The following is a 20,508-nucleotide window of genomic DNA, read 5'->3' on the forward strand; positions in this document are numbered from 1 at the left end:
GTTGCAAGTTTGCATTTCTTGTAGCTAAATTTAGCACTATCAATATCTCTTGATAGTATGGACTGTATCATTTCGCTAAACCACTTTGATGTGAGTTTAAAAAGAAATGACCTTATTTTAATATGCTACTGAGATGATGCATCTGTTAAAATAGTCTTTGAGATTTGAAAAGAAACAAAAAAGGGTCATTGAGATTTGGAATTCTGCAGTACCTGTTTTCTCTAGAAGGAATGCAAGCTATAATCAATCAATGAACTCTGAAATGAATCTATTAGCAAGGGGATTGATGAGATGAAAAGTTTCAGAATGCATTGAATTATTATTGTAACATGTACAGTATTAGTGGAATCATTAATTTTACAAAGTTATGTGCACTTTAGATCTTTATCAATTGTTATAGCTTGGGTTAATCACATTTTATCCCCTTAAAGAATACCCCATTTCTCAGTTTATCCTCAAACCTTTAATTTTGCTCACTTAACTCCCTTTAGGACAAAATTGCTCTTTTATTATTATGACTTTTCATTTATCTTGTTTTCCTTTCTTTTATTTCTGTTTCTCTTTCTTCTTTATTTAATTCTTCCTCTTTCCCACAAAAATCTTCATCTTAATGATTGAAATTAAAAAAGAGAAATTGCAAAGATCTATCTTCTCCTTAAATGATTAAAAAAATAGTCAAATCACTTTCCTAAAATACAATTTTTTTAGCCTTTCAATTCTTTTAATTTTGGGTGTTCCTCTTTCCTTTCTAGTTTCTCATTTTATTCCTAAAAAATATCTTAAAATGAAATTGTAACCTGATTAATAATCATCAATTGAAATTTGTGACACGTGGCATCATACAAAAAATCAAAATTAGTTTTTGATACCTTTTAAACCTTCACCCAGAAATATGCAATTACAAACTAAAAACAAAAAATTTCGTTGAAATGGAATTTCTATTGAGAAAGATGAAAGAGAGAAGAAAAAGAAAAAGAAATAAAAGAAAGGAAAACAATTTCATCTTATGATATTTTCTTGAGAATAAAATGAGAAACTAGAAAGGAAAGAGGAAAATCCAAAATTAAAAGAATTGAAAGGCTAAAAAACTTGTATTTTAGGAAAGTGATTTGAATATTTTTTTAATCATTTAAGAAGAAAATAGATCTCTACAATTCCTCTTTTTTAATTTCAATCATTAAGGTGAAAATTTTTATGGGAAAGAGGAAGAATTAAATAAAAAAGAAAGAGAAAAAGAAATAAAAGAAAGGAAAACAAGGTAAATGAAAAGTCAAAATAATGCAAGGGCAATTTTGTTCTAAAGGGGGTTAAGTGAACAAAATTAAAGGTTAGGGGGTAAACTGAGAAATGGGGTATTTTTTAAAGGGATAAAATGTGATTAACCCTTATAGCTTATCTTGTTCTTTTAGAAACATACATCTGACTTGTAGCAAAGAGTTAGAATCCAAATTCATGCACTACAACATTGAATGACTCCCTTAATCAATTTCCAATCCTAAAGCCTGATTGATGTGAAATCTTCCAAAGGATGAAATTTTAAACCAGTGCTCAAGTTTTTACTACAATTTAAGAGTTAAGACTTGTACTGCTAGTTCAATACATATCATAATCCAACACTTGGCAGTTGAAGTTGCAATTCAATTACATTGCCATCAAGTTTCTCAAGATACAGTAAGCTTACATCATGGCCAGTTGATGGCTACTACTAAAGTTTGAATAGGAACGTCTAATCAGTGTGTGTTATAGAGTTTCTTATTGTGAAATGTGGATAGAGTGCCACATGCACATGGCTCAAATTTTCTTTCCTTTATGGAAGAGTGGGGGTACATACCTCTAAATTCTGACGAATTCATATATCTATGTGTGCTGCAGATGTGCCTTTGTCTATGATCGGTCCATATGAATCCATAGGCAGTTCTGATGCAGTACTAAAAAGGCATTTCATTTCTTCTTTATATATCTCTCCAAGTACAGATCTTCAGCCTCTTGCAACACCACATACACCTTCACCACTGATGCCTTTCACATATAACGGCTTGCCAAATTTTTCTGGTACATTTCACTTTTTCTTTGCATGGTTCATACTGTTCTGTGCTTCAATTTAAGGATTTTAATTCTTGACTGTATTAGTCATGCATTTTATCTCTTACTAAAAACAAAAATAGTTAATAAGAAATATGGTGAACTCCAGTTCTCTGTTAACAAGGCCATTGTTTTGACCAAGATAGCCTACCAGTTCAGGATTTTGAGTTCAATATATCCCTACCGTGTTAGAAACCAGAAACAAAATTATGTGTAAGAATAGTTGTCTTTCACGGAGGTGAAGCTTTACCACTTATTAGCAATATCTTAGGCTTGTACATTTTTACATAAAACATTAAAGTTCTGTAATTGAGTTGCATCTGAACTGGTTGTATCAAGTCTTCCGATTGATGAAGAATTTGATGTAAAAAGATGGAAGGGCAGAAGATTGGCTGTGTTTTGATGACATTTATTCATCCAAAAAAAATTCTACATCTTGAAGTTGCTTTAATCTTCATGTTCACCTACATAAGAGGTTGTTATTAATTGCAGATTGATTGTGTGTTGATTTAGCAGGATGTTGTATGTTGAACTTTTTTTCAGCTGAAAGTATATCGAGTGTGATAGCAACTGATTGCCGGTCTTCCCTAGCACCATATCTTGCAAATGTGGCCTGTTGTCCTTAATATGAGGCCAGCCTTGTAGTTCTCCTTGGACAGTCAAGCAACCATACTGGAATGCTTGCATTAAATGAAACACATACCAGTCACTGCATTTCAGATGTTGAAAAGATCCTGGAAAGTCAAGGTGCCAATGAGAACCTTGACATGATATGCTCAATAGGTCCAAGCAATCTCGCTGCAGCTTCGTGTCCTACTGTAGATGTTCATAAGGTTGACAGCGTTCTGGCTTCATTAAGACTTTCAGATTCATGTGATAATATTGATACCAAAAATGAGTGCTGCAATAGAATTTGCCAGAATTCCATATCAGCCGCAGCCAAAAACTTGTTTTCAGCAATTACAACATGAAAACGTTGAGCAGCATTTCCATCCTACCTGATGAATCAGCTATTATAAGGGACTATGAATATCGTGCTCTGGTGGCTTGCCAATAAGCTTAATCCTTCTTCTGCAAACAGAATACATAGTGGTCTTCCTCGCTGTCACTTAAACAAGGTTTTCTTCTGCAAACAGAATACATTGAGGACTTTTTGCTGTCACTTAAACTAGGTTAACTAGGAGAAACAATAAGAAATGCACCTTGCATCTTTTTTATTTGCATGATAAACTTTGATAATTCACCTAAAGATAAGAGTATCTTATTTTCATCCTACTCTATGATTAGCCTGCCCACCGGTACTTTCGGATATCACTGAAATTTCTAAAGAATGCGGAGATCAAGTGAATAATAGGACATCTTGCTGCAGCGCCATGGAGAGTTATACGTCTCACTTGCAAGAGCAAAGCTTTATTACTAACCTGCAAGCAGTAAATTGTGCTTCCTTGCAGTGTGTTTAACATATCCAGCAATGTATGCGGTCTCTACTATATAAAGCTGAAGGACTTTTCACCTCAAGGTCAGTATTCCCTAATATCTCTTCATATATTTGACTTTCCGAACATTACTTATGGGAACTTTTTCCATCCATAAATTTGTGGATCATCATGGTGTGCCATCTGCTGAGAATTGATTTTTTTCACCAATTGACTCAAAAGGTAGTAGTTTGAACAGATAGTCCAATGTCATAAAATATCTCTCTCTCTATGTCGTGATCTATTTCCTTGTAAGCTATCAAACTTTTTCTTTACAAAAATTAATTTAACAATGAATGTCAATTTGGTCTTGCCATTGATTAGTTTCCCACTTATATTCTCCAGAATCTGGTTGCCTCATTCCTAGATTGCCTTGGGATGTAACATTTAATGAAAGTTCAGGAATTTGATTCCTTTGTGATCTCAATGAAAATGTTGCAGCTCCTTGGCCTTCTGGTCCTATTGTTTCTGCTTCTTCTTCCTGCAATAAAACCAGCACAGGTACGCATGCAATTTCTTTTCTTTGTTTGTTAAGTAATGCAATAATTTCCTCTGCAGCTCATGACAGTCATCTTAGACTTCGGCTAGCTATTTGAGAAATTATCATCTTCTTTTCTTCTTTTATTCCCCTTGTCTTTTGATTGGTCCCTTGTATCTTTTGTCAAATTTAACTTCCACTATTGCAGGTAGTATACTACCAAAAATACCCACTGCAGCATCAGCTCAAATAGGTACGAGTACTAATTGATGTTCTATTAACAAACGCAAGTCATTTTTTCAGTTAAGTTCACAAAATAGATGAATACATTCTTTAGCAGATAATATCCTTTTTTCCACATCATTCGGCACTGAAAGATGATTCATTGAACCCTCTTAAAAGAAAAAAAAAAAAAAAAAAAAAAAAAAAAAAGAATGACCTGACATTGTGAGCTTTGTTTAATCATTTCAATTAGAAGCATAGTTTCAGGTGAATCACTTGATATGGTTACATTATCTGAAACCACAATCCTTCCTTTACCACATTGCAAAGCTACTGATCATATTTCCCGCCCTAGACCAATTTCTTTTTGTCCTTTGCTCCTTTATTGGTTGCATAAAACTGAGTTCTTTGCAGTGTGAAGACTCTGAATTAGGCTCAAACTGAAATCAACCAACTATGAGCTGGAAAATAACTAGTTCCGATTGTTCCTTGATTAAATGTTACTAACCTCGAATCTTGCCTCTTCATACATTGCAGGACTATGGATTAGCAAGTTGATGCTTGCTTTACTGGCCACCTCAAACATTCTCTGATTTTTCGAAACAAAAGTTAATACCATATCAGATGACATATACATGTGCATGGCTCTTGCAAGAGAAAACTCCTGATACATTTGTTTCTGAAAAAGATAAAAAATCATTCCATACAAGTTTGATATGTTCATAGATAATTGCTGCCAAAGAAGCAGACATAAAAGGCTCAAGTCACACAGAAAAGTTGATGTGCAAGCTTCTTCTATTCATTTATTCTAAATGTAGATACTTAACTCCGTAAGGGATTTGAATGTTATTCCGATCCTTCTCTAACATGCATATACAATCCTAACCCCAATCAAAAGGATTTAACTAAAGAATTATCAGTGGAACTAGAGATATATAATTGCTTGAAATGGAAATCTAGAAAAAGCGCAAACATAGAAAGGTTTAAATTGATAGAGTGAAATCTCTTTCTTGAAGTACAATATGACCAAAAATTTTGGCATTATGCCCCAAAACAGTTTTGTTGGTAATCAAGGAATAGTCACAAAAAACTGTGTCGCTGCTCCAGTTACAACCAAGCACAGAAAAAACATCATCTAGGTAGGAATAAAAAGCCAAACATGACGAAGAGCAGCAACTGTAATACAGTTAAAGAATCCTCCATGCACTTATCGCGTTAGGGTCGGGTTGGGGCACCGGGCCCGAGTTGCAGGGGATTAGTCGAGCCCGTAAAGATTTACTCGGACACCGCTGTGTCGACAAAAAAAATAATAATAATAATAATACAGCTAAAGAAGAAGCACGTCTTGAAAGGAAATTTGGTACTGGTGGACAGGGCTTCAATTAACACTTATTTTTGCAACATCACCTCTCTTGCAGGCTGCAGCAGCAAGTTTGTGGCTACCGAGTAACCTGAGAAATATTGACAAACAACGCTTGATCAGTGTAGTCAGAAACACAAAGCTAATTCATCCATGATACTAATTCAATGTACAATAATGTAAATTACTTTGCAGTTCTACTTCCTTTCCAACTTATTGTAGCTCTCAATATGAAATTTAGAATTTAAACATTTGCCAACATATACATCTATAGCTTTATCTGGAAAGCCTCTTCAAAAAAGGGAAAAATCAAGACAACCTTCAAAACCAAGAAATGAAAAAAGAAAAGAACATAGAGATCAGCTCATTCACAGAATAAATTAATAAAGACACTAAACTCAGAAATGAACAAGAAAAAAGAAAGAAAGAGAAAATAAAATATTTAAATTTAAAAAATTGTGAAAAATTAGAAAAAGTATTAAAAAGCTGTGCACTAGAGTATATCAATGATTATAAGAAAAGGGTGCAGTTAGCAATTCCTCTCCATCGGAAAGGTAGTCGGCAGAGGAAAAGTTGAGCCTCTCTAGAAAAAGGGAAAGACAGAGATCATTCCACAGCATAAAATGAAAAAAGAAATTTATAATGACATTGAACTCAAAAATAAATAAGAAGAAAGAGAGAGAGAGAGAGAGAAAATAAAGTACTTAAATCCATTTTCCCATACAAAGCGTCAAAACAAAAAAAAAATGAAAAAGAAAAAGAACACTATATGTAGTAAATCACGTAAATTAATTGAAGAAATAGTTCTGCACCGCAACATTGAAATAGCTAATATTGATTCCTACGCAATAGAAAACCTACGCTACTGGAGAAGTAGATCATATTTTGGGAAATTTCAAAGAAAGGGGATACTTGGTAAGACAGGGTTAGAGGGAGGGGAGGAATCACGTACATAAGAACCAATCCGGATTTTGATCAAATAGGTGGCCTTCAACACCCAGTTCGAACTTCATCACCTTGCTCTAAAAAGTGGGTCAAGGGCATTTTTTGGGTAGGAATTGTCCCACTCTAACGATTCCCACCATTCTTTATCTCCCCTGATCATCCCAAGTTTGCTAGGAGGACATGGTGGTCCGTCAATGGAGGAAAGAAACGAAGGAAGCCTCTTTACCTTTGGACAATCGAATACTTCAATCTCCTTAATGGAATTGCATATCATGGCTGCCTTGCAAATGTTCTTCAGTTGCGGCAGCCCATTCAGAGTCAATCTCCTTAATTTTGGAAGGATGACAGTGGCGGTGGCTTCACTTGAAGCCAATTGGATGCCTTCTCCTCCTTCTTGCCCTACTCCATAGCCATCTGCTGCTATCTCCTCCAATCCTTCACAGTCTTTAACATTTAAATTTCCAAGATTTTGAAGGGTCTGCAACAACTGCACTGTGAATAGCTGCTTCATGTTGTGACATTCATGAATCCACATTATTTTGAGGGAAGAAAAGGTGCCAACAGGAAGCAAATATGGTTCTGATCCTCCGTAAAAAAGACCAACCAGGTTTGGCAACCTGGAGAGCCCTAGCCGTTCGAGATGACAGAGTGGACTAAGAGACGAGACTTCCAACTGATCATGTGGAGAAGCAGGGGACAATTGCCAGAGGAACTCTATTCCAACTGAATCAACAATATACAATGCAAATAAGTGGCTTAAATTTATAAAATTCCTAAAAGCATCTGACAAGCACCTAATGCCCATGCCCTCACAATCCTGGATTCTCAGACTTTTCATATCATCTGGCAGATAGTTCGATCCTCTACCAAGCTTGCACTGATGGAAATACAGTTGTTTCTGGTAATACATATAACCCCGACTCTTAGTTAAGATGTCATTGATATAAACATTATAGTATTTTGGCCACCGAGTAATTTTGTAGAAGTCCGTAAAAGACAAACATCCTATGAAACCTTCTAATTGGTTCAGCACTTCCGGGTCATTAACTTGTACCTTACCAAAGGGTGGCAATATTAGCAGTTGAAGACGGTGGAATTGGGAAAATGTCCCTTTTGGTAATATCTTTAAACTTAAAGTCCGACACTCGTCCAAATTAAGCCTTTCGAGATTGACCAGTGACTCCCAACCTTGAGGTAAATCCTGAATCTTAGTTTTGGAAAGATTCAATTCCCTCAATTGCTTGAGTTTTCCCAGTGGTGGCACAGACATGAGGTCTGCACAATGTCCCAAAATCAAAGCAGTGAGATTCACCATGTCTGAAACACAATTAGGCAACTCTGTTATACCTTTGCACCCTTGTAGATTCAGAACTTTAAGTGCACACATGTGCTGAAAGAACGAATCTGGGATTTCTTTTAGGAAAACCCGAGAAAGAAGCAAGGTGGAGAGCTTAGGACAATTTGGTGACCAGGCTGGTGGAATTTCTATTCCTTTGAAATTTTTTGAACAGAAGGTAACTGCACGGAGATCTTGTGTCCACTCTTCTTGTTCCAGTATTACTTTTGAACGTCTCCATCCTAAGCTTTTCACCAAGAATCGGGGTACATCATCTCTGCTGCTCTCTGGTGTGGAGTTTCCATTCGTGATCCTTAATGCCATATCTCTGACCAGATCATGCATCTTTACACAGTCATCCCCTTTGGAATCTTTTGTTTCTTCCAGCAAGCAAACTCTTATCAGTTTGTTTAATATCGTTTGACCTTCATCAAATGCTTTTGACCTTGAGTCCCGTTTTGACATCAGCTCAGCCCAAATTAACAGGTCTATTAGTTTCTCCCTTTTTATATCACTATCTTCTGGATAAAGACAGCAATACAAGAAGCAATTCTTTTCACATTTATTCAGGCGATTGAAACTCCATTCCAGGATGCGAAACACCTTTTTTTCCATCTTGTCGTGCCCTATTGAACATGCTTTCAAGTCTTCCAATGCATTTCTCCATTCATAGATGTCTCTCAAACCTCTCATGCTCCCAGCCACTGTGACAATACCAAGAGGCAAACCATCACACCTTTCCATGATGGACTTGGCAATATCTTTCAAACCTCCATCAAGCGAGGTCTCGCTGCCAAGTGTACGCTCGAACAAACCCCAAGCTTCCTCCGTGTCCAAGGTTTTCAACTCAAAATTGCTATGGCATTGCATCCGGTTGCACACTTCTTTTGAGCGTGTAGTCAAAATCAATCTGCAATTTCTTGCATCAAGAGGAATCCCTACCCAGTCTAAACCAAAGTCTTCCCAAACATCATCCAATATGAGCACTACCATTTCCTCCATTTTCTCGAATTTGTCACGCAACTTACGTGCCCTTACTCCTTCATCATCCCCGTTTGACACATCAAGCCCTAGGCGTTTAGCAATGTCACCTTGCAGCTTTTTGATGCTAAAATCTTGAGAGACAGAAATCCAGTAAACCTTGGATTGAGTATTCTCAAGGAGATGATTATGGATGTGTTCCGCCAAAGTAGTCTTACCCACACCTCCCATCCCCCATATCCCAATCCTTAAGATCTCATTGGTGTCCAACCATGCCGGGATTGTTTCCAGACCTTTGCAAAACATTTTCCCAAATAATTCTGTTGTCACTCGTGGCTCACCTCTGCTCTCAGAAGCCTCAAGGCAAAGCTCAGCAAAATGATCACTATCACTTTGCGCCATCAGTTGCTCTACAATCTCGTCCATTTTCTCCACTCCATCCCCACTGCTAAATGCATTTTTTAGAAGATTACCCTGTTCTACCCTCGTTTTCAATGCAACGAATTCATTCTCTGTTTTTGCTACCTCCTCAAACCAGTTCTCAACCTCCCTTTTCCTTTTCTTAGTACCTGATCTTTCTGCAACTTTCACTTTCGACTCGAAGTCAATTTTCCTGTTGCTTAATCTTTGCAACTTCGTTTCGAGCGACCTTAGACTATCACGCAAATGGTAACACTTCCTTCCTCTGTCGAATGCCAAATTACCAAGTGCCTCCATTGTTAATTTTCCAGTGAGCCCAATTACCTATCGATTGACAATAAAATCTCTAAAATTCCAGTTATCTACCAATAACGTTGTTCAATAAAGGCAGCATAATAATCGTGATGTTCTTTTGGAAAATTTTGAAACAGGGCATTTCCAAACTTAGTTTGACAAATTTGAACCCGGTTAGTAAACTAAACAGTTAGTCGATTAATGTTGGATTCTACATAATGGTATCCTCAGCTTTTAATCAACGTTTCAATGATGCAAAGGAACTAATAGTAGTATTATTAGAATTTTCTCATTGCATTTATTTATCAAATCCAAGTCCTTTCATATCATAACTTTTTTGCGCTGAATGAAATGTTCATGAAGTATACATGATGTTATTAAGCAGAAACATTCCAGTATACAGCAGTAATTTTATATGTTTTTTTAGGTACAAGTGGTTCTTCTCACTAACATAATTTTTCTTTTTCTTATTTGAGGCAAATGGTATGTTAATTATTTTTTAAAATTTTTTTGATAAATAAATTTTAGGTCAATTGGTGTGTATGTTGAATTACTCACCACTCATTGCGTCTCATTTGACAAATAGCAAGAGTCCAAATGACAAAATAGTCCAATTAAAGGTCTCATAGAATTAACCTCAAAAAAAAAAAAAAAAAAGGTCTCATAGAATTCAAGAATATATCAAACTTGGTCTGCACGTTGCTTAATAAAGTTCATAACACAGTAGGTAAGTAGGAAAAGAAAAATCTTCCTCAGTGAATCAATATTGGATAAAGACCAAAAAAGTCCCCTGTAATAAATCTAATATATTGAAACCCCCCCCCCAATGATTTCAAAACGTACAAGACGACATCTCATGCTTTGAACCAAATTGTAAAGGTGACGGAATCCGTTAAACTTAATAGAAATGACTTATTGGAATTTTTTAAAAAATTATACCTAATTTTTAACAAATATACCAATTCTACCCCTTAACCCTCCATTTTTTTTCTTTAGAGAATAAAACAAATGATTTTATTGAGTTGTCTTTTGCTTAATTATATTAGGGCATTTTTGTCATTTCATCCATTTCCATTAAGTTTAACGGATTCGTCACCTTTACAATTTAGTTCAAAGAATGAGATCTCGTATTGTATATTTTGAAATCATGGGAGGCTTTTCTGTATATTAGGTTTACCACGGGAGCTTTTTTGTTTTTTACCCATCAATATTTATGCAACTATAAGCTCATCTATGATTCTTCCCATTGGCAAAAGTACAATATTTACTACAATATGTGGAGAAATATCAATGTGATATGAAGAACCATGTAAATTGCATGAAAACCCACTTCATTAGTGTTTCAAATAGATTACTAAGGTAGTTTTTTTTTTCTTTTCTATCGATTTTTAAATTTTGAGTGCATCAAATCAAAAAATTTAAATGAAATAGATAACAGGAGTTGTACCCTAATAAAGTGTCAGGATAATTATGTCTCAAATACATTATTTTTAAAATGGAGAAAGAGGATGAAGAATAAGAAAAAAGCGTCTCAAAACTTGAAAGGAAGGATGCTAATAAACATGGAGTGCTCTAATACCTTCCCATTATAGGGAAGAATAGCACATAAACACGTAGTCGTCCAATTAGGTGGACTTAATTAAGCATGTTAATAAATGAATCCGGATCCGGTTCTAGACTCGACAAGGTCCAGATGAATTTGAATATCAATTTACTCTTAAAATCCCATCGTGTACGTAGATCCAATTTTGATGGTTTTGAGATCCCGATTTGGGTGAGTGCGTGTGTTTCTTTCAGTTGCTGGAAAAAAGAGATCCCGATTTGGATCAACTCATTCTGCCCAAGAATCAGCCCTACTACAGTACTTTATTTAGATCCAGGAAACCCATAAGGTCCTATTACTAGCCAATTTCATATTACTCTTCGAATTTGCAAACGTATAATTAATTTAGGTACATCAAATATTATTAAAGAAAAGCACTTTTGATTTTCAAGCTTTTGACCACTATCTGATTAATATGCCAAACGAATTTTTGCTAATTGACTATTCTATTTTTCCTATTAATATTACTCTATTTTATTTTGCCCTTGAAGACATTTTTAAACTCAAAAATTTTCTTGCTCTTTTTAGGGAACTCTATATCTGAATTAATCAGGGAGAAGGGGATCTTCATGATAGTTGATTATAAAGTATAACATCATGGTAAGCTCTGGAATTTAGCAAGCTAGTAGTCCAAACATTTATCTTCTCTAAAGAATTGATAACAAAACTTTTGCACCTATAATAATGTCCAAATTTCTTGCCAAAAAAATGTCAATTATATAAAAAGCTTGAAGAGAGCACTCTATATATTGAAAGGGCAAAAAAAAGTGATGAAGATTTTTGGACCTCAAAAATCTAAATATACAACTACAAAAATTTACAAAATCAAGGTTGAGTGTGATATCATTGTACCTTAAAATAAGAATAAGTTATCTTCAAGAAGTTGAGAACTACAAAACTCTGCCAAAAGATAAAAGTTTGTATTATATTTTGATCATTGCACCATTGATTTTGTGGTGTAAATTTATCCCACTTGATGCAGCTAACTATTTTTTTTTTAGTGCATGATTCATCTGTTAAAAAAATTTCATCAAGAAAATGCATGTTCTTTGTTTGTCCCAAAACAAAAAAGAAAAGAAGAACTATGCACGAAAACCTACTTCATTAGTCTTTGGGTTAGATACCTTGTGTAATTTTTTATTTCATAAATTTTAATTTTGAGTACATCAAATTAAAGATCTAAACGAAATATGTAATAGGAGCTGTACCCTAAAAAATGTCAGGATAAAAATGACTCAAACACTTTTTTTTCCTCCAAAAAAGAAGAAGAAGAAAATGTCTCAAAACATCCTACCTAGAAAAAAAATATGTCAACAATTTTTCCTTTTTTTTTTTTTTTGCTTTTTTGAAAAAATTTGAAAGGAAGGATGCTACAGTACTACAATAGACTACTCTCCTCATTTCATACGTACATAAAACTCATAACGTGCTCTAAAACATTTAATTTGGTAGAAAGAAGTAGTCCAATTATTCTGATTCAACTATGCATTTTAGTAAATGAAATTGATATGCAACTTTTTTTTATAACAAAAAAATTGATATGCATCTGATGTAAGAAAACTTTTATAAAAATTCAAGATTTTATGTAAAAGCTTATAAACTATAAGATTAAGGCCAAGATCCGTATATGTTTCCACACTCAATAGGATCAATTTACTCCTATAGATCTATCCTGTGTCCGGATCTAGTTTTGTTAGTATTAGTTAGGTCCATGTTTGGATCATCTCATTCTATCCTCTGCTACAAATTTTTGCCAAGAACTGTCGATTATGTAAAAAGCTTAAACAAAGCACTTCGTATGTTGAAAGAAGAACAAGTGACCAAGATGTTTAGGCCTCACAAATCTAACTATAACATGATGAAATGAGAAACAACTACAAAAATTTACAGTTTCAAGATCAAGGGTGATATTATTGTACCTTGAAATCAAGACAAGTTATCTTGAAGACTTGAAAAAGTTAAGAACCTCTAGACTCTGCCAAAAAATAAAATGTTGTATTTTATTCGGTCTTGCTTTCGCGACTATAATTGTTGAGTTTTGATGAATGAATTATAATTGAATCAAAATGTTGGTGCCAAGCAAAGCTATTATGTTAAAGTGGCGTTGTCCCACATCACCTTTTGTATAAGGGAATATTTCCCTTAGTTGCCTATAAATATAATGGGTCTATGATGGGATTAAGTGCACCAAACCAAGAGAGTTTTAGTGGGCTATTTGTGCCTTTGAGTCATTAAATCTTTTGTTTAGTAAAATATTTTTGGGTTCTCTTGTGTTTTAAGTATTAGATGCTTTAGGGTCTAGGAACACTTTCCTAAGTCATCTTTTCTACTCTCTTTTTCCTAGTAAAATATTGCTCCTCCTCCACCCATGGACGTAAGTCAATTTGATCGAACCATGTAAATTCATGTGTTCCTGATTTATTTAATTTTACTTTGTTATTTGTTCTTTTGGGGTTGGGAAAATTCCTTTCGTTAATTTTCTGGAACCAATCCTAACAAAATTGGTATCAGAGTTTCTTCGAAGGCATTGGATTTTGTGGAAATAATGACAATAACAAAGACTGTTGTCGAGAAATTCGACAGGAATGTCAACTTCGAGATGTGATAGCGGCTCAAGATAGAGGACATTTTGGTTCAAGACGGAGTTGATTTAGCGATACATGGAATTGAGACAAAGTCAGAGGATGTGACAGATGCAAATTTTGCTGAAACGGATAAGAAGACAAGGTCCAATATTATTTTAAATCTCTCTGACGAAGTTAAGCGGGAGATAGCCACTGAGATTTCGACCAAGGTCATGTGGGACAAGTTTAAGGCCTGTATATGAAGAAAACAGTTGAAATTCGGCTTTATTTAAAGCAAAATCTGTATATGCTTCGCATGACTGAAGGTACATCTATACTCTCACATCTTAATAAATTTGATGCCATTATTATAAATTTGGAGAATATAGATTCGAAATTGATGATGAGGATTAGGTCCTATTACTTTTGTATTCCCTTCTCCTATCTTTTAAATATTTTTCACGATACTATGATTTATAGAAAAGAAACAATATCGTATCAAAAAATTAAATCTGCATTAAAATTTAAATAGTAGATAAATAGGAATATTACTGAGAAATTAAATGGAGGTCAGGCGGAAGGCCTGGTTGTTAGGGGCGGAACCGAGAAAAAAGAATTTAAAAGTAATAGATCTAAATTTAGATCTAAATCCAAACATAGAAATTTGAAGTGCAATTATTGTCATAAAATGGGACACATTAAAGCAAATTATTTTAAATTGAAAAATAGATTGAAGTAAAAGAGGAAATCTAATGAGAAAAATATTGAGACTACCAAAACTGGTGTTGCAGCTGATGAGAATGAAGGAAATATTTTCTTTGTGACTAATGACAGGACAAGGTATAAAAATAAATGGATTTTAGATTTGGGGTGCTCTTCTCACATTTGTCCCAATAGAGATTTATTTTTCACTTATAAATTTTATAATGGTGGAATTGTTTTGTTGGGCAATAATGCCGCTTGCAATGTTGTTGGTAAGGGTCCAGTCCGAATTAAAATGCATGATACTATTGTGAGGATGCTCACCAATGTTAGACATCTTTCTGATTTGAAAAAGAATCTCATTACTTTGGACACTCTAGAGGTTCTTGAGTGCAAATACACAGCTGAAAATAGCATTATTGAGGTTTCTAAAGGTGCTCTCGTTGTAATGAAAGCTTACAGGGTGGGTAGTTTATATATTTTGCAGTGATCTACTGTTACAGGCTTGACTGCAGTTTCATCATCATCATCTTTATCTGATTCTGATATCACCAAATTATGGCTTATGCGTTTGGGACATATGAGCGAGAAAAGCTTGGACATACTAAGCAAAAGGGAACTTCTTTGTGGTCAGAGTACTAGGTCATTGGAGTTCTGTGAACAATGTGTCTTTGGGAAGCAAAAAAGAGTTAGCTTCAGTTCTCCAACAATCCATAAGACGAAAGCCTCATTCAGATTTATGGGGTTCATCTCGTGTTTCGTCTAAGGGTAGTGTCAGGTATATGTTGACTTTCATTAATGATTATTCAAGAAAAGTTTGGATTTATTTTCTTAAACATAAGAATGATGTTTACCTCACTTTCAAGCAATGAAAAGTTTTGATTAAGAAACAAACAGATAAACAGATCAAACGGTTTAGAACAGATAAAAACATGAAATTTTGTAAAAGAGAATTTGATAAATTTTGCAAGAATGAAGAAATTGTTCGGCATTACTATCAGGATGACGCCTCAGCAAAATGTATGGCCGAACATATGAATAGAAAACTCTTGGAGAGAGCGAGATCATGATCTCTAATGCAGAGTGGACAAAGGACTTTTGAGTAGAGGTGATCTCTATTCAGATTGACACTTTTGTTAGTTTTGAAAATCTGACTATGCCAAGATCTTGATAGGAGAAGATTCTTTTCAGATTACGTATTTTGTATTGGCGGTTGTGCAGTTAGTTGAAAAGTTACTTTACAATCTGTTGTAACTTTATCTACTATGGAGGTAGAATATATGACCATGATCAAGGCAATCAAAGAAACTTTGTGGTTGAAGAGTTTGTTTGGCGAACTTAGTCTGCATCAAGGTGTTACTACTATTTACTGTGATAGTCAAAGTACCATTGATTTGACTAAAGACTAGATGTGTCATGAGAGAACGAAATATATTGATGTGAAATTTCATTTCATTCGAGATACTATTGCTGAGAGAAAACTACTTGTTCAGAAAATCAATAGTAAGGAGAATCCTGCTGACATGTTTATGAAACCTCTTTCAGTTTACAAGTTCAAGCAATGTTTGAATTTGATTAATATTCGTTGTTAGTGATTTAGGCCCATTGGGGCTTATGTGAAGAAGGTGGAGCAGTTTTGCTATTGTCCTTACATGGAGAAGTTGAAGAGAAAATTTATATGAAGCAATCTCAGGGATTTGAAATTGAAGGAAAAGAATACCATGTTGGGTCATGGATTGAAGCAATCTCCAAGACAGTGGTATAAGAGATTTGATACTTTTATGTTGGGTCATGGTTATTCAAGAAGCATGTATGATAGTTGTGTTTATTTCTGGAAGTTAGATGATGGTTCTTTCATTTATTTGCTACTTTATGTTAATGACATACTCATTGCTGCCAAGAATTTTCTTCAGAAATTCACACTTTGAAATTGCAATTAAGTAGTGAATTTGAAATGAAATATTTGGGAGTGGCTAAGAAAATTCTTGATATGGAGATCAAAAGAAATTGAGGAGTTGGAAAGTTATTCTTGACAAAATTATCTTGAGAAGGGATTGGAGAAGTTTGACATGAAAGATACTAAACCTATGACTACTCTTCTTGCTAGTCATTTTTCAACTATCTGTTGCTCAGTCACCACAGTCAGTTGAAAAGGAAGAGTATATGGTACGGGTTCCATATTCTAGTGCAGTCAGCAGCATTATGTATGCAATGATTTGTACTCGTCCAGATATTGCACAAGCAGTCAATGTGATTAGCAGATATATGTCTTGTCCTGACATTGACAGGCTATAAAGTAGATTTTTTAGATACTTGCAAGGGACTTCAAACTGTTGTTTGGAGTTTGGGAGAAATAATGACACTTTTGTTGGTTTGGTAGACTTTGACCATGCCGAAGATTTTGATAGGAGAATATCACTTTCAAATTACGTATTCTGTATTGGCGGTTGTGCAGTAAGTTGGAAAGTTACTTTACAATCTGTTGTAACTTTATCTACTACGGAGGCAGAATATATGACCATGACCGAGGCAATCAAAGAAACTTTGTTGTTGAAGAGTTTGTTTGGCAAATTTAGTCTGCATTAAGGTGTTACTACTATTTACTGTGATAATCAAAGTGCCATTCATTTGACTAAAGACCATATATATCATGAAAGGACGAAATACATTGATGTGAAATTTCATTTCATTCGAGATACTATTGCTGAGAGAAACTACTTGTTCAGAAAATCAATACTAAGGAGAATTCTGCTGATATGTTCACGAAACCTCTTTCAGTTTACAAGTTCAAGTAATGTTTGAATTCGGTTAATATTCGTTATTGGTGATTTAGGCCCATTGGAGCTTATGTGAAAAAGGTAAAGCAGCTTTACTATTGTTGATATTGGGAACATGCCAAGGTGGAGATTTGTTAAAGTGGTGTTGTCCCACATCGTCTTTTGTATAAGGAAACATTTTCCTTAGTTGCGTATAAATATAGTGGGTCTGTGATGGGATTAAGTGTACCAAATCAAGAGATCTTTAGTGGGTTATTTGTACCTTTGGGTCATTAAACTTTTTGTTTAATAAAATATTTTTGGACTCTCTTGTGTTTTAAGTATTAGGTGTTTTAGGGTTTAGGAACACTTTCCTAAGGTGTCTTTTGTACTCTCTTCTTCATAGTAAAATATTTCTCCTCCTCCGCTCGTGGATGTAGATCAATTTGACCGAATCACGTAAATTCTTGTGTTCCTGTTTTATTTATTTTTGTTTTGTTATTTGTCCTTTTGGAGTTGCCAAAATCCCTGTCGTCAATTCTGTGGGATCAAACCTAACATATTATAACATGGTGAAATAAGAGAAGAACTCCAACAGTTACTAAATTCCGATGGATATGATCTCATTATACCTGAAACTGATTAGAAAACTTGAGGAAGCTGAAAAGTGAAAACCTTGAGACTCTGCCAAGAATGTGTCATGATTGTTGAGTGTTACGGGAAGGATGGTGAAAGTTGAACTAACAGCAGAGCAGACCACCAATGGCCTTACGGGTTCATGATAACGGGCCCTCGTGAAGGAAGTTCCGGGAGTGTCCAAAGAAAGCTAGTGGAATTGTATTTGATCAAATACCTCGATTATCAACCAATTTGTCTTTGGCTACCTTGCAAAACATGAGATGCAACTCTGGCTACAAGTTAGGAATCCAAACGATTACACTTACAGATGTATCCAAAGAATTGCACATATTTTTAAATCCAAAAAGTATATTGCAACTCTCATCTACTTTTAAATTCAAGAAAAAAATCTATTGAATACTATACACTCTCTTCAAAGAATGTTTATTACGATTACTAAATGCCAGGATAGAGATAACTTTGACTTAAATACCATTGATTCCCCACAGTATGTATATGTGTATTTATCCTTTTGCTTATACCATAAAATTGACACCAAAACTTCGATTTTGACTTAGATTCAACAAGTTCTAATTGTAGGGATCCCACAAAAAATGATGATTGGAAAGATTGAATTAGTACATTCACAAACATATTTGAGAGACTAAGCTAATTACACGCATAAGAATATGCTTGGGCTAATATATAAATATAAATAAATAAATACACACACATGTATATATATATATATATATATATATATATATATATATATATATATATATTATATATCATTATGGCCTAGATCCAGCCCATATACAGCCTCTGTTCACCTTTTATCTTCTCCAAAAGTTAATAAGAATTTGCAACTATGATAAAATTCAATTTTCTTGCCCAAAAAATGCCAACGATGTGAAAAGCATGAAGAGAGCAATCCATGTTGAAACAAAAGGAAGTAATCTGTGATTTTTATGCCTCCTAAAGCTATATACAACATAAACGCAGTGAGAAAAAACTTCAATATTACAAAATTAAGATGGAGTATGATATCCTTTTACCTTACAATCTTGGACAACCAAAATTTTCGGGCCAAGTTATCTTCAAGACGCTGAGACCCTGCCAATACACGAAAGTGTGTATTATGTTCTCGTTAGTTTTTACAATTAAGAAGCAGCTCCAAAAATATTGAATTAAGACTCCAACAATTGAACTAAGATTTTTGTTCCAAGTAAAGCAATTATGTACTTGATGAAATAAGAAACAACTCTGACAATTACAAAATTGTGATGGTATGATCTCATTGTACCTGAAATTTTTACAAGCAAGCTTGAGGAGGCTGAAAATCTTGAGACTGCCAAAGGTATGTACTTTTCTTCTTTTTTTCTGTTTTTCTTTTGATTTTCTACGAGCATGATTGTTGAGTATTGAGGAATCAATGATAAAAGTTGAACTAATAGGAGACCATGAGTGATTTAAAGAGTTGAGCATTACAATATCTAAGTCAAGGTCTTCCTTCCCAGTTCATATGCAAAAAGTCAAATTATTAATATTTTTGCTGCAATGTTGGTATAATTAATTGTTTTTATAGATTTTTTTTTTTGGGTATGCTTTCAGAGCACAGGATTTGGACGATTTTTGCTAGTGTTGGTATGGCTAATTTTTTATATGGACTGTTGTTTTTGCTATACTGTTATAACGCAAGATTTAGATTGCCTAAATTAATTAAGCCAATTATTTCCCTTTAATTTTATGGGAAATTTTGGAAAAAAAGGAATGAGAAGAGTGAAAATTCATAAATAGGTGGTAAGTTTTAGGAAATTTATAAATGGAGTAAGGGCTATTATTCACATATTATTAAAAAAAATTTCTTGCAAGCTAAATTACAAATTAACCCTTATGTGTATATAAGGGCACTTGTATGAGCACGTACATCATATGTGCATATTTGAATGTATATTTATATTTATCAGAAAAACACATGTTTATTCAGTAGGATGCATGCACATCGCTTTGAGGGTAATTTAGTCATTTAATAATAAAATTATTAGTTGCTTTAATTCGTGAGTAATAACCCATGTCCCAGTTACAAATTTTGTAAAATTTACAACCTACTTAGATATTGTTAATATTCCTATTCTTTTTTTAAAAAAAATTTTCCCAAATTATTTTGACGACATCATACTATTCTGCTCGATCATGCCATGCCATATTGCCATTTTGATGACTTATGGAAAGCTTCTTAAGGAAGCAGGGGACACTTCCAGGAAGTGGTGCGGCAGAGACTTTGAAGACTAGAGGGAAGAATTTCTGACACTTGAAAAAGGGGAAATAAACTGTACAGTCCATTATATAGCAGCCTGCAGAATTTCTGAGAAGGAGCTGTTGAAGTGCATAGTTGTTTCATAGTTTGTTTTCCGCAGGGTCTGCGTAATTATAAAGTACAAAAAGAATTGTACATATTTTTAAATTGTACAAAAAGAATTTCACTTACTTTTAAACCTAAATAATGTGCAGTAGCATACCTTCGAAAGTTTAGATAGACCTTTTTTTTTTTTTTTCAGTTGGGGGTGTCCGGGCCTACGCCCGACTAGTCCCCCAACCCCGAGGAGAGCGGGCCCCACCGATCCCCAGGAAGATACCCCAGTTGCTCAAGCTCAGGGTCGAATCCCAGA

The 20,508-nt window shown here is 34.5% G+C and overlaps 1 protein-coding gene and 1 long non-coding RNA gene across 4 annotated transcripts; one reads left to right on the forward strand and one right to left on the reverse strand.

The window, feature by feature from the left end:
* The first annotated feature begins 3,792 nt into the window (after positions 1-3,792).
* LOC140007671 (uncharacterized) lies at positions 3,793-5,112 on the forward strand. Its single transcript, XR_011815023.1, has 3 exons — positions 3,793-4,058; positions 4,244-4,288; positions 4,795-5,112. It is a non-coding gene; the product is annotated as an uncharacterized lncRNA (long non-coding RNA).
* Positions 5,113-5,219: 107 nt separating this feature from the next.
* LOC113690175 (disease resistance protein At4g27190-like) lies at positions 5,220-19,317 on the reverse strand. 3 transcript variants are annotated; one of them, XM_072050645.1, is made up of 5 exons: positions 19,143-19,317; positions 18,895-18,952; positions 17,894-18,098; positions 6,570-9,623; positions 5,220-5,708 (listed from the first exon to the last, which is right to left on the reverse strand). In XM_072050645.1, the coding sequence occupies exons 3-4, from the start codon at positions 17,918-17,920 to the stop codon at positions 6,630-6,632; spliced, it is 3,021 nt and encodes a 1,006-aa protein (XP_071906746.1). In that variant the 5' UTR covers positions 17,921-18,098; positions 18,895-18,952; positions 19,143-19,317; the 3' UTR covers positions 5,220-5,708; positions 6,570-6,629. The 3 variants fall into 3 exon arrangements, with proteins under 3 accessions (XP_071906746.1, XP_071906745.1, XP_027063806.2); XM_072050644.1 differs by having other exon boundaries at positions 17,894-18,102; XM_027208005.2 differs by having other exon boundaries at positions 17,851-18,102; positions 19,143-19,316.
* Between the last annotated feature and the right edge of the window lie 1,191 nt (positions 19,318-20,508).

This window comes from Coffea arabica, chromosome 5c (genome assembly GCF_036785885.1).
Source record: "Coffea arabica cultivar ET-39 chromosome 5c, Coffea Arabica ET-39 HiFi, whole genome shotgun sequence".
In the NCBI taxonomy this organism is placed as follows: Eukaryota; Viridiplantae; Streptophyta; class Magnoliopsida; order Gentianales; family Rubiaceae; genus Coffea; species Coffea arabica.